The 11,644-nt window shown below is 44.3% G+C and overlaps 1 protein-coding gene across 1 annotated transcript in view; it reads right to left on the bottom strand.

Moving 5' to 3' along the window:
* ZBTB44 (zinc finger and BTB domain containing 44) overlaps positions 1-9,985 on the bottom strand; it is a 16,666-nt gene extending 6,681 nt beyond the window's left edge. The window contains exons 1-2 of the mRNA XM_010020951.1: positions 8,968-9,985; positions 3,648-3,732 (exon numbers count right to left, since the gene is read on the bottom strand). Of these exons, the coding sequence (XP_010019253.1) occupies positions 3,648-3,732; positions 8,968-9,985 (1,103 nt within the window). The remainder of the gene's footprint in view (positions 1-3,647; positions 3,733-8,967) is intronic.
* Positions 9,986-11,644: the final 1,659 nt, after the last annotated feature.

Below are 11,644 nucleotides of genomic sequence, written 5' to 3'. Positions count from 1 at the left end.
CCTACACAGCAGACAAAAAGCCACAGACCAGACCAAGAGGACAAGAACTAGAATCACCTCCTCCAAACTGTCTGGAAATGGATGTCAATACAACTGGGAGAACTGGTATCTGAATTCTGAGCACGAGATGGATCTCTGCAGCAAAAGCTCCAGCTGTAAAATGTATCTGGAGAGAAAGAGGGCACCACCTCAGAAAGAGGTACCTCTCGATACACACCAGATAAAAGGAGCTTAGTACCAATCGGTCTGTAAACCCCAGAAGGATTTTTGGTCTCACACAAAACTGGAATAATATTTGCTCTAAGGAAGAAATTTTATTGTCCTTCACTTCTTTTTATACACAGCAGGGTCCAGATTGCTGTGGGGAAGACAGATGCTGACAGGCTTGTTGATCTTTGCTAAAGGGAATGTTTGCAAGAGGGAACCTAAAGCTCATATCCTGGGCCTGGCAGAACACAGTTCACTGCCACTTAGGTGCTTACAAAAGCCAACTGAGGGCTCCCCAAATGCCCTTGAAATAAGTGAAGGTGTTTTAAAAGGAAGGTTCTGCTTTGTCTGAGCAAACTCCTGAGCAACCCTGACACTCCTGTTGCTCTGTGTGAGCAGCTCACCAGAGAAAGGACAGATTTTACTCAGATGTGGAAATAGCAGCTTGGCAGCTTGTGTCTCTGGAGTTGGTAAGGCTGTACACTTCCCACTTTACCAATGACAACTCCATTAATACAGACTGACAGGCAGGTCTGCTACCCAAAATGTCAAGGTCAGGACAGGACAGGAGAGGAAAGGAAAGGAGAAAGGAAACAGGAAAAGAAAGGGGAAAGGAAAGGAGGGGAAAAGAAAGAGAAAAGGAAATGGGAGAGGAAAGGGGAAAAGAAAGGAGAAAGGAAAGAGGAAAGGAAAGGAGAAGGGGGAAAGGAAAGGAGAAAGAAAAGGGATAAGGAAAGCCTGCAAAAAAAGCCTAAGGCATGGAATTCCAGCTGCCATAAGAGCCTGATGATCAAATAGCCCAAGTGATTTGGGCTCAAGATGGACAATATGTCCTCATCTGGCACTTGCCAAATCTCATGCAGGCTGGCAAAGGGACAAATCCCTTTGGGAAGGGTTTCCTTGCTCTCACCTGGGTGGAGAATTCACCATTCTGATTTTCACAGCTATGTGCAATGCAGGGGGGAGAAAAGGGTGGCTGGCCAGGTAGTAAGAACTCCTGCTTGCAGATATACATCCAGCTACACACACGTATATCCTACCCACTGTGCTCAGATAAGAATGACTTCAACTTCTCCACAAAAAGGAGAAGAGCTACAGGGACAATCTCCCTAGAAGAAATATAGGATGAAGTTTGCTTCTCTCCTCCTCTTCCTGAGCTTCTATAATGGTAATCATGGGGCTCTCCAGCTACCAATGACTGGTGTGACTCTTTCCATCCTCGCACTGCAAGCAGGCTGAAATAGCTACTGGGGACCTTAGCACAAGGAAGGAATTACATTTGAAACACAAACATGTTTTCTCTCCCCCCTGCTTCTTTTTCCCCATAAATACTCCATTTTACATGACTTGCAAATGTGAGAAATGTGGCATTTAACATTTCCTCTCAGAGCTTTTCTGTAAGAGCCAGATAAAGAGACAGGTTGAAAATGTTTTCCCTGTGACACTAAACTATTCCACTTGCCAGTTTTTCTTCTTTTCACCAAGAGATTGTATACATATTTAACTAAACTCTGACAAATGGCAGTGCCAAAATGCTCAGTGAGCCTCAAAGTGTTCTCTAGGTGTAAATAACAATGATTTGAGCAAAGTGGAGGTTCTCATTCTACTGGATCACAGAGATCTTTTATAATTGAGCCTCTGCAGCTCCTGCTTAAATGCAGCCTTTTGAAACACAGAGACTGTTAAAGCAGGCGAAGGCTGAATTACAGATGTGTGTTGGAACAGTGCATTACAATCAAAATGTGGAATATTGGACACAGCCTTCACTGGGAAACAGGAGTTTTCGTACTTAACAGATTGCTGTGTGTCTATTATTACATGAAACACTGGTTCAGGAGAAGGATCAATTCCTAATGTACACATTTAACACAGAAACTCAAGAGAAAAGAGATCTTCAGTGTTTAAATACTTACAATTGTTTCCACAGTGCTAAGGATGTTAACAGTGGAAGAGCTTTAGATGGCCTCATCTTTTGCTTTGGTTAATGAATAGAAATATAATCCATGCTGACTAAAAGATACAGTTTTCCATATGGATTTGCAGCATCCACTCACAACTGATTGTGACATTCTGAGAATCTCTACTAATAAAGCAAAGTACAACCTGGCCTTCAACTAAAGGTGCATTCAAATGGATTCATGGAGTAAGGAAAGTCTTGGCACTTTCATCTGAGTTTATAAAATTAATAATTTAGTAGAAAAATTTAGGTCTGGAGTATAAAATTCCCATAAATTCCCATCTTTTTATATAAAATTCCCATATTAGTTCCCTTCTTGCATAAACTGTGTGCGAATTCGAGTCGGTTTTGCTGATGCTTCTGTTACTCCAATTGTTTTCAAACCTGGGCAAATATTCTTTCCTCTTCTGCATGGCAGAGACTTTTAGTGGGAATTTTCAGTGCCTTTAAAGGATTTTATGCATTTGGAATTTGTGCTGAAAATACGTATTCCACTTGACTTTAGAGTTATAGCTTTCAAAATGTGGATAAGTTCTAATGCCAACATGTGCTCCTACTGTCAATTCAAATCCTCAGTGCTGGGTATTGTCTTTGCACTGTGGTTTGTTAGCAGATAGATTAAATCTTCTATTTTCCCTTCAGATTTAATCCTGCAATGGGACAGGTTTCGGATGGAAATGGCAGGAGAGATTTTATGAGCTAGGAAAATGCAGCTCTTGATACTTCTCTCTACAGGGAGTTTCACCTGACACCTCCCAAAGGTTCCCACCTCTTCCCCAGCCCCACTTGTCTCACAAACCACTCCTTAAAGCTTAGAAAGGGGGTTATTAACTATAGGCCATCACACCAAAGCAAAGAAATCCATTCAAAGGGGTGGTGTGCACCCTTGTGTGACACTTGCAGGTACATTGGCTCTAAAAGAAGTATATCTTGGACCAAACAGACCCATTTTAGTTTGGTTTTCTCTGCCAGCCTTCCCTTATAAGGGATTCCCTTTTAAATTACTCATCTCAGCCCAGCCAAAGACTGCTAAATATTTACACTAAGTGACACACAGCACCTTGGTGAGAAGCTACATGCAGAAAATTTGGGAGAGAAGATTTAAGGCTGTTCTGCCTCTTGTGTGGTTTATGGCCACAGCAAAGTCTGGTGAAGCCAGGACTAGGGACTTGTTTTCGTGGCTTTCTGTCAGCTTTAGCATCCATGCAACTACCACACTTGTTTCACAGTGAAGATTTTGCTTTAATCTGTTAATAAAGGGAAAACATGACTATGTCTCTTCACAGGAAATGAAAAGCAACAAGTAAGCAAATCCTGACTTTCGTCACCTACGTTCTTCTGAAGCATCTGAACCTTCAGGCACTGATTGTACTTTGATCACCACAGAGAAGTAGATGTTAGAACAACTAAACATTGTGGGATTAAGGCTGGAGAGGGTAATTACAGCACAGCAGAACAGTTTGCACACCACACTGGTACATACCGATCATCGTCATCCGCGTGAGCGTTAGTGCCAGAGGTGCTTTGGAGTGTGGGTAGTCCCTCCGTGACCCCCTCATCTATTGAGCCTAGGCAAAGAAAAAAGGAGGATTTAATGCAAATAAGTGTTCCAAAAGGGTCAGGGGGGCAGGTGGATACACATTTGCTTTCCCAAAGCTGACAAACACTGCTTCCTGGGTGTAAGATACTAAAGTTGTCTTGGAAAATCATTTGGGAAACCCAGAAGCAATGTGTTCCAAATGCACTTCTCCTCTGCACAGATTATATAGCACATGGATAACTCGAAGGGCAAATATTTGGTACACTTAGAAAAGAAGTTATGATGTTAAACAGAGGCAGAGTTTTCCAAACACATCCAGTACTAGCACTGTAAAGCAGGAATTTCATCAGTTTTCAAAGCTTCTTGAGCAATAAAGTTCAATCCTGCTACACTGCACTGTGTTCCAAACTTCCCATATGTGTATCTGTAGATAACGCCTTCATTTATTGATAAGATGCTTAGAGAGAAAGAGCCCCATGAGACATTAGAAATGCAACACAAAAGAGACCAAACATCTGTTTGTAAGAGAAATGTACACACAAAACCATTCCAGGGCTTTGCTCAGGGCACCAACAGCTGAGCAAATGCACTTCGAGTGGGTTTTTGGAAATGGAATCTAAGGTAAATGCAGCACTAAATCAAAACTGCTTCATTCACCTGAAGAGGCTGTGGCTCAGATGGGCCTCCCTCATCACCCGGTGTTGAATCCGTGTTTTAAGCAAGGTTGGTTTGATGTCAGCACAACAGGGGGGGAAGTTGGCAGTACAGTGCTAAAACAATGCTGAGAACTGGTGCCCACCCCCTGCAACCATACCCCTTGAGTAAAAGAATTGTCTGGGCTGCACCAAAAGCAGTGTGAGCAGCAGGATGAATGAGGTGATCCTGTCCCTCTGCTCTGCTCTCTGAGACCCCACTTTGAAGGACCGGGTGCAGCTCTGGTGTCCTCAGCATCAGAAGGACATGGAGCTGTTGGAGCAAGTCCAGAGGAAGCCACGGGGATGCTCAGAGGCTGGAGCACCTCCTGTATGGAGACAGGCTGAGAACATTGGGGCTGTTCAGCCTGGAGAAGAGAAGCTGCTGGAGACCTCAGAGCAGCTCCCAGTGTCTGAAGGGGGCTACAAGGATGCTGCAGAGGGACTCTGCATCAGGGACTGGAGCAATAGGACAAGGGGTGATGGGTTCAAACTGAAAGAGGGGAAGTTCAGGTTGGATCTAAGGCAGAAGCTCTTCCCTGTGGCTGCCCCATCCCTGGCAGTGTTCAAGGCCAGTTGGACACAGGGGCTTGGAGCAACCTGCTCTAGTGGAAGGTGTCCCTGCCTGTGGCAAGGGGTTGGTACTGGATGAGCTTTAAGGTCCCTTCAGCCCAAACCATTCTATGAGTCTATGGTTACATGTGACCATTTAGACAAACCATGTTTTGTTCTCTCTTTAAGAGAGCAGATTGCTCATGTTCCTCCTTTGCCTCTGATGATGTCTATGGATGCAATGGGAAATTATAAAAATGAATGGCTGAACTGTGACAAATTTCATAGAATCACAGCCTGGTTTGGGTTGAAGGGACCTTAAAGCTCCTCCAGCTCCAACCCCTGCCATGGGCAGGGACACCTTCCACTAGAGCAGGTTGCTCCAAGCCCCTGTGTCCAACCTGGCCTTGAACCAGGGATGGGGCAGCCACAGCTTCTCTGGGCACCCTGTGCCAGCGCCTCAGCACCCTCACAGTGCATTTCCAAAGGATCAGAATTGGTGTCGTTCCTCTCCAAATCAGGGGGTCCCAAACCATGACAAATGTATGATTAGCAGCCTGAGAGTCACTTGGAAGTGGTAATTCCATCTTTCCTCCTCTTCCCTTTGCTGAGGTGGCATAAACACTGCTTGAACTTTAACAGCCCAACAGCCTTTTGGTCTCCACCACTGAACACAGTGAGATGAGAACAGACAGGGGAAGATTCCTCTCTCTACACCTACATCTGGAGAAGAAGCAAAGCTCAGGACAGTGCCAGGAGCTCCTCTTGCTGCTGTGGTAAACATGATTCTGCTTTCTAAGAGAGTGGCACAGAAGCAATCTGAATTTGGGAACTCTTCTCTACAAGATCACTAGGAAAAACAGGTCTCATTAGGTCTATAATGACAAGGATCAGTCAAAATGGAAAACCAGAGAGAAGGAACAAAGTAAAGCAGAAGATGTGTGTATTTTGTCAAAAAGAGTGAGAGTACAGTCTCCCCAAAAGCTGTCTCTCTAAAGGACAGTGGGTTCTATGAAACCTTCCCTAAGTGAACTATCATTGCCTTATGTTATGGGGCTGGTGAGGGGAGGAAACTGGATCTCTGGCAGAGATTTTTATTCTGAGTAACACCAATAGCATCAAAATGTTTAATTCTGGAATGACAAACTGGATTTGGGGAATGCAGCACCTATACAACCTATAACGTTACAAAAGTCAATGCCATTCTGCTCTATCCTTCTTGCTCTTGCAATGCTTCACTGAAAAATACTCCAAATTGCTCTTAGGATTAATTTCATGCCTTCACCTCTCAAATGGAAACAGCGTTAATGAGTTAGGCAAATCTCTTCTCAGACATATCTATTGTTGTAACCACAATGACTTATTTATCAGGGCCCTGCTTCATGTCTCCTTCCATCTGAGAAAGTGCTTCCAAACAGAATAAATTGCAAATGAACAGTTCTTGAAATGGCCCAAATTGTGAATAAGAGCTTTTTGCACTATCAGAAGGAGAGGCGCTTTTCTAAATGCACTATAAAACATTGAGATAAAGATATGCAATTATAAGAGGAAAATATGTTCAGGCAAGAGAAAGCTGTACTTGAATGTATCTTGCTGCCTGCATTTGCTGTTCTTCTATTGCTGCATAAGGAAATACATCTTTGGGAGGTAAAAAGTGCTTTCTAGCTGCATCATATAGTAGGTGCATATGAACTGTGCTAATAACTAAGAGCCTTGTTTCTCTTTATAACAAAATGTGAATAAAAACTATGCTGAAAGAGTTGTGTTATGCAGAGACCATTAAATATGAATTCAAACATATACAAAGACAAAACCAGATCTGCACTTTGAAGACTTTGGCCTAACACATTTCTTCTCGCTGTAGCCATTCTAAGGAAGAACATGGTGCAATAACATCCTCAGTAACAGATTTAGGTTTAAACATTATAATCACCACAGCTAAGATCCTCTGCCCTGTGCCATACAAGTGCTCAGCTACGTGATCCCAGTGGTATAAAACCTACAACCACAGAAACATAGAATCCCAGACTGGTTTGGGTTGGAAGGGACCTTAAAGCTCATCCAGCTCCAACCCCCCTCCACGGGCAGGGACATCTTCCACTAGAGCAGGTTGCTCCAAGCCCCTGTGTCCACCCTGGCCTTGAACACTGCCAGGGATGGGGCAGCCACAAGGAAGAGCTTCTGCCTTAGATCCAACCTGAACTTCCCCTCTTTCAGTTTGAACCCATCACCCCTTGTCCTATTGCTCCAGTCCCTGATGCAGAGTCCCTCTGCAGCATCCTTGTAGCCCTCTTCAGACACTGGAAGCTGCTCTGAGGTCTCCACGCAGCTTCTCTTCTCCAGGCTCAACAGCCCCAATGTTCTCAGACTGTCTCCATACAGGAGGTGCTCCAGCCCCTGAGCATCCCCGTGGCCTCCTCTGGACTTGCTCCAACAGCTCCATGTCCTTCTGATGCTGAGGACACCAAAAGTGCACCCAGTGCTGCAAGTGGGGTCTCACAAGAGCAGAACAGGGAAAAGAAGATGGAAAACTTTATCCGAAACAACATGTGGCCTCAAAACAGATGCCTGTTGAGGACAGATGTGATGTGCAAAGCCACTTGTCAACAGAAACAATCTCATGCCCTTCCAAAGTTCCAACTCGAAGGAGTTAAAGCCTATTCTTGACCAAGGACCACTTTTCCTGGAGACTGCCCCGCAGAGTTTTTAATCTATGCACTATTCTGGCAACTTACATTTCAAGACTTACACTTAAAATGATATTAAATTTGCTTGGCAGAAAAAAAGAAGTTTATCTCCAGCAAATAAAACATTTTCCATCTAAAATATCAATACATGAGCTATACAAACTGAGGGAACAAACCCAACACCATAAAGCCTTGAATGGAAAACACTTGCATTACTTTCTAGTGACTATTACTTGAGTAGTTTACCAACACTGATTCTATATTGCAACCCTGGAATGGTCAGACTGATGTATTTATTTCCTTTAGAGCAGGCCCAGTGTTATGCTGACCCAACTAAATGTATAATAACACAGGCTGTATTTATGTACTTTGTTGTTCTTTATTTACTTAACTAACTGAAGGAGCCTTTCATGTATACATTACTGGAATGAAACAGACTAGTACATGTGCCATTCTTGCCTTCTTCAAACAAACCAGGCTTTATTAAACATCTTGGAGCAAACAAACTACCAAGCACAGGTCAAGCCACTGAACTGAAAGCAAAAGAGCTGATTTGGGCCAAATTTAGGTAATTAAACTAGAAATAGTGCAAAACCTCTGACTTCCTAAAAGCCATTCAATGCCTTCTGTGCAGAGGAAAGAAAGGGGTTGTTACAGTAACTTTGAAGTATAAGCTATTAATACACAGCTGGAAGAACCCAAACCTGGCTTCGAGTTGTCTTTCATGGAAAAAAAAAGGTTTCTCTCAGCAGTTGGCAGTGTTTGAAGAAGGAACTTGAGACCCAAATCCCACAGAAATGGAAAGATTCTCAGTATTAAGACTGTGGTTTTGTTTCCGTCTGGGGCATTAAGATGACAGTGTTCCACCACTCACCCTGCAAATCTTCTTACAAAGGCTCTCTGTCATGATTAGGCAGAGATTTCATGTCCCATTCTATCCCTCTGTGGCTACACCCACAAGTCTCTCAGATTTGGTGTGGCAGCTCAGCTGAGATCATGCCTTTTAGAATCCCAGACTGGTTTGGGTGGAAAGGACGTTAAAGCTCGTCCAGTTCCAAGCCCCTGCCATGGGTAGGGACACCTTCCACTAGAGCAGGTTGCTCCAAGCCCTGTTCTTGGTCTACCAACAGGCTTCTTTCTCATAGCTGCCTTTTGCAAAGGTAAAGAGCTCCGAATCCCGTCCCCACATCAGAGTTTATATGTAACATTTCATAAAACAGGGAAAAAACCAGGCAGTTTCCCAAAAGTAAAGCAGGAAAAAAATACAAAGCAGTGTTATTAAGTGAACACATGCCTATTTGTACACGTATCTAACCCCAGAGATGCTCATACCTATAGAGGAAGACTGTGGGCTGATCAGGAGATCCTCCTGCACTTGCTCGCTTCCTGGGACTGTCTGTTGATCGCTCAGGGAGCTCTGGGATGCGCTAACAGGCTGTGATACTTCCTCATGAACCTCCTCATCACTTAACCTTTCCACTTTGACACGCACATCTTCCTCAATGACCAGGGGAGAACTGGCCTTTGTGCTCTCACAAGTCACATAATCTGCAATTCTCCTGTTGGCCTCGGAGGGCCCAGGCATTTCCAAAGTCCTCGAGTTCTCCGCCTGCTTCACCTTCTCAGACTGGAGTCTTCGATCAATTCCAAAAGGAAAAGTCCAGGGAAAAGCTAAGGACGAGTCCACGGGCTGATTTCTGGACTCTGGGTAAGAAGTTGAAGGATTCAGCACTTGGGGGGAACTTGTTTGTGTGTTACACTTAAGGGGGCTCTCTGGGGACATCACGATGTAGCTCTTGCGCTTCCTCCGCGACTCGCGGCACACAGGGATGGTCCTTTCCACCACGCTGCACTCGGAGGACACAGGAGAAAGGCTGCCATCCCGAGAGGTGAAATTGCAGTTTGCACTGTTCTCCTGCCCTGCATCCAGCACCTTCTCCTGCTGGCTGTTCGGAGTATTCCAGAGGATGCTGGACTTCATGAACTCTGAGCATGTGCTAGCCACGCTGAACATCTGCATGTAGCTGGCTGCTGCCAACACGTCGATGATGTTCTCTGTGTTAATAGACAGTGTTGCTGTGTAAGCATATTCCAGGAGAGGGATAAATCCAGTCACTGTCACGTGGTGCAGGTCTAACACGCTCTTGCTCTCATCTTCTGCTTGACCAACGAGTTTGGAGCGGAAGAAGTCGCTGCAGGCGGCCAAAACCACCTTGTGAGCCCGGAAGATCTTGTCCTGGACGCGGATGGTGATGTCGCAGAAGTGGCCATCGTTGCGGAGCATGTTGAGCTTGCCCAGCATCTCCTGGCTGTGTGCAGGGGAGTTGTGAGTGAAGGTTTTCACACCCATCTTTTCACTGCTCTGCTACAGTTCTTGCCACATACGAGAGACCACGGGTATCCTGGAACAAAGAGGAGAAGTGTCATTTTCATCTCTGAAAACGCAAGTGGCTTCACGGTTCTAAGAATCCATGAAGAAAATACCCAGGCAAATGCACTCAGGTCAAGGTTTTCTAGGATCCACACTGTGCAATGGAATATCTCTAGAGAAATGCAATGACATACGTGTCATTTCCAAAACCAAAGAGCACATCTACCCATTTTAGCTTTGCAATTTATCATAGAATCAAGCAGGTTGGGAAAGAGCTTTAAGATCATCGCCCCACTAGTATCTTCCACACTTCTGCTACTGCCCACTGAAAACACAGTTTAAGGAAACAAAAATGCTAAAAAAGCCTTTCTGAAACTATCAGCTGTGTATGAAACCTGTATTTTTATTTTCTGGTTCCAGGAATGGTTCTTAAACGTGACAGATTTTGCTGAATGATTCTTTTAAGTGAAAAAGACATTAGGTTGGGTGCACTTCCAAGTGTGCAGGAGCAGGCAAATCTCCCAGAGAAGGTATTTCCTAGCAGAAAAGCTTTAGAGAAACTGCAGCATGAATTTGCTGAGGGCAGAGTTCAAGCTGCTAAACACAAAATAAGAGTTGCCAGGAGCTCTGCTTTGCTGCTTTAAAGCAGGTACTGGTTGCCTAAAGCTCCTTTTATTAACTAGCTTTGGACTAGGATGAGAAGTTATTGAAAATCCCTTTCAAAACACACCGGATTATAAACCTCAAAGGGAAGTTAAAATCAAATACACACAAATTGATTTATGTGATAAATAAGACAAAGGAGGGCAACTGTTTTCTTCTGAAAAACACACAACTGCCTTCTTGTGGGAGCAAACACATGTTTTCTGTGCTGAAGGAGTAGAAGGGGGTGTGCACCCCACACCATCTGCAAGTTTGAAGGCTGCAGCAGCATTTGAGAACTAAATGCCTCTGATTTGAGCAGGATGAAGCTGATCTACAGCTCCCTCCCTCTGCAACATGGTGCCAAGCTCTGTCCAGACATGCCCTGCCCCTGCATGGAACCTCTGCTGTCACCAAGGCTGTCTCTACTTGCAGAGAGCAGAGCATCTCCTAGCAAGGAAAACCAGCTCCTGGGTTTCCTCCAGTTATTTCTGGATTATTTCCCTGTAAAGGAAACACAAGCCATCAGGTTTCACCTTCTTAAGCCCTCTGCCAAGCTGCCATGAAGAGTCTCCTGTGTTCCACATGACTCACACAACTAACAAGCTATAGAAATATCATCTCAGGATAGCTGGTGGTTAAACATCAACAACAGAGTTGGATGTGATTATTTCCTGGAGTCAGCCAACTGCTTCACATCATCCTTCTCCTTTCCCTTACACGTACACAGACACACACCACACTTTGCAAATGGAGCTCTGCAGATACAAAGAGCACTGCAAGTTTGGAACAACTCACCCAAATCTCCCAAGTCTTAGCACAGATTTAAATGGCAGCTATCAGAGTCTAGCCTTGCTCTACAGACATCACTTGGCTGCTGCTTGTTCCTATGATTTCACTTTTGATACTGCAACCCCCTTCAGAGGAAAAAACATCTATTGAAGAGAACAGATTAACCAGGAGTTAATATATATAAAGTCTGAGTGAAACGATAAG

Source organism: Nestor notabilis, unplaced genomic scaffold (assembly GCF_000696875.1).
Source record: "Nestor notabilis isolate BGI_N333 unplaced genomic scaffold, ASM69687v1 scaffold8638, whole genome shotgun sequence".
Lineage (NCBI taxonomy): Eukaryota > Metazoa > Chordata > Aves > Psittaciformes > Psittacidae > Nestor > Nestor notabilis.
This window is presented reverse-complemented; position numbering and strand designations above follow the sequence as displayed.